The following is a 2,059-nucleotide window of genomic DNA, read 5'->3' as shown; positions in this document are numbered from 1 at the left end:
GTACATCTGCCAGAAGGACAGCTTTATACTTCAAGTGACGAGAGACAATGGGTTAACCAATGCAAAGTTTGAGCTGGAATCATTGCACTCTCACACCTTTTTAGATGACCGTGGTAAAACAGGTCTATCTGGTTGGGTGTGGGGGATCAGTATTCACCTTGCTGCCTCATTCCTGGTATCAGTCATTACAATGGCAACTAATGCGACTGCCTGCACCTACTGCGACCCTCCGGTCCCTGCTGCTAAAACATGTCTGCGCTGTGAAGCGTCCCTATGTGAAGACCACCTGAAAGTCCACGCCACATCAGAGGGGCACATCCTCATTGACCCCACCAACTCTCTGGAGAGTAGAAAGTGCTCGATCCACGACCAGAGCTTCAAGTTCTACTGTACAGAAGACTCACTCTGCATATGCCTGGGTTGTTTGCCAATTCACGAGCTCCAGAAGCACCAGCTGCAAACCTTGCCCGAGGCATCGGAGAAGGTCAAGGAAGATCTCCAGAATGCTTTTGAGAAACTATCCGTAAACAAAGGCAAGAGGGATAGAGAGGTACAGAGCCTCGAAGAATATAAGAGTGGCTTGGAAAGAAAACTGGATGGTTTCTCCAAGAACCTAGCTGCCTTATTCCACCACGCCAGGGAGCAACTGGACTTTCTGGAGAAGCAAACGCAAGGGGAAATCTGCAGGCATCAAGAGAAGGCGATTCAGCCAGTCTCTGATCTAATCCGGAAGCTGGATGTGACAAGGGACGAGATGTCCAAGAAGATGGGTCACATTGAGGAGCTCTGTCAAGTTACTGACCCAATAACCATCTTGCAGGAAGGTACTACATATAACTTGCCCGATGTGGACACCACAACCACCATCTCAAGATGCGTTGAGAACCTCCAGAATGCTGGGGACCTCGATCAAGGACTGATCTTTGTGACTCTGTACAAAGGATTATCTGATATTATGACAGATATAAAGAAAGAGCTCTACACCCAAGAGGCGGTACTATTGGACGTAAAGACCGCAGGGGAATATGTTGATGTATTGAGTGACTTAAAAATGGCAAAATCATCTGAAAGAAGGATAAGCCGTCCCAAAGCATCAGAGAGGTTTCAGTATAGCCAAGTTATAAGTGTAGCTCGTTTTTCTGCTGGACGACATTACTGGGAAGTGCAGACCAGCGATACCGGGAATTGGAGGTTTGGGGTGTGCTACCCCAGTATAGACCGCAAAGGAGAACAGTCTTATATTGGTGACAACTCCAAGTCTTGGTGTTTGGGAGGGTGCAATAAACTCTATTCGGTGATGCACAATAAAAAGTCCTGCAATTTATATCTCGAGTCTGCTATGGCGGAGAAAATAGGGGTGTACTTAGATTATGAAGCTGGCCGGCTGTCCTTTTATGAGCTGGGTGACCCCGTCAAACTCCTACACACCTTCTCAGCTACCTTCACGGAGCCCCTACATGCTGCTTTTGGGGTGTGGAATAGCTCTTTAAAGATCCTGAGCTAGGATCTAGACAGACGAGAAGGCTTGAATCTTCTTCATGCAGTTCTGTTGTGAAGGTGCTAAACAATACTGTTCCAGCCAAGCTCATATATAACATTTATAATATGTGGCCAAGATGATGTGGAGACCCTTCCATATGACTGAGTTCAGATGCCTCCAGTGAAGGGGACTGTTAATGTTACAGCATGCAAGGACATTTTAGACAATTATGTGCTTCCAGCCTCGTGACAACAGTGTGGTGAAGGCCCTTTTCTGTTCCAGCTTGACTGTGCCCCCCTATGGAAAGCCAGCTCCATGAAGACATGGTTTGACCAGCTGGGTGTGGAGGAACTCAGGGGACCTACACAAGCCGTGAATTCAACCCCTTGGAATGAACTTGAACGTTGACTGCAAGTCAGGTCTTCTCATTCAACAGCAGTACCTGACCTCACTGATGTTTTTTGGCCGAATGGCCACACATTCCCACAGATGGACTCCTAAATCGTTTGGAAAGCATTCCCAGAAAAGAAAAAGAGGAAGCAGTGATAGCAGTAAAGTGTGTGTGTGTGTGTGTGGGGG

The 2,059-nt window shown here is 47.3% G+C and overlaps 1 protein-coding gene across 1 annotated transcript; it reads left to right on the top strand.

The window, feature by feature from the left end:
- The first annotated feature begins 190 nt into the window (after positions 1–190).
- LOC108801423 (E3 ubiquitin/ISG15 ligase TRIM25-like) lies at positions 191–1,504 on the top strand. The gene has a single exon (XM_018573319.1). The coding sequence runs from the start codon at positions 191–193 to the stop codon at positions 1,502–1,504; it is 1,314 nt and encodes a 437-aa protein (XP_018428821.1).
- Positions 1,505–2,059: the final 555 nt, after the last annotated feature.

The sequence above is a fragment of the Nanorana parkeri genome, unplaced genomic scaffold (assembly GCF_000935625.1).
Source record: "Nanorana parkeri isolate BGI_ZX_2015 unplaced genomic scaffold, ASM93562v1 scaffold47, whole genome shotgun sequence".
Classification (NCBI taxonomy): Eukaryota; Metazoa; Chordata; class Amphibia; order Anura; family Dicroglossidae; genus Nanorana; species Nanorana parkeri.
This window is presented reverse-complemented; position numbering and strand designations above follow the sequence as displayed.

Coding starts and splice junctions, on each gene's coding strand:
- LOC108801423 (XM_018573319.1), top strand. CDS start 191: ATGGCAACTAATGCGACTGCCTGCACCTACTGCGACCCTCCGGTCCCT.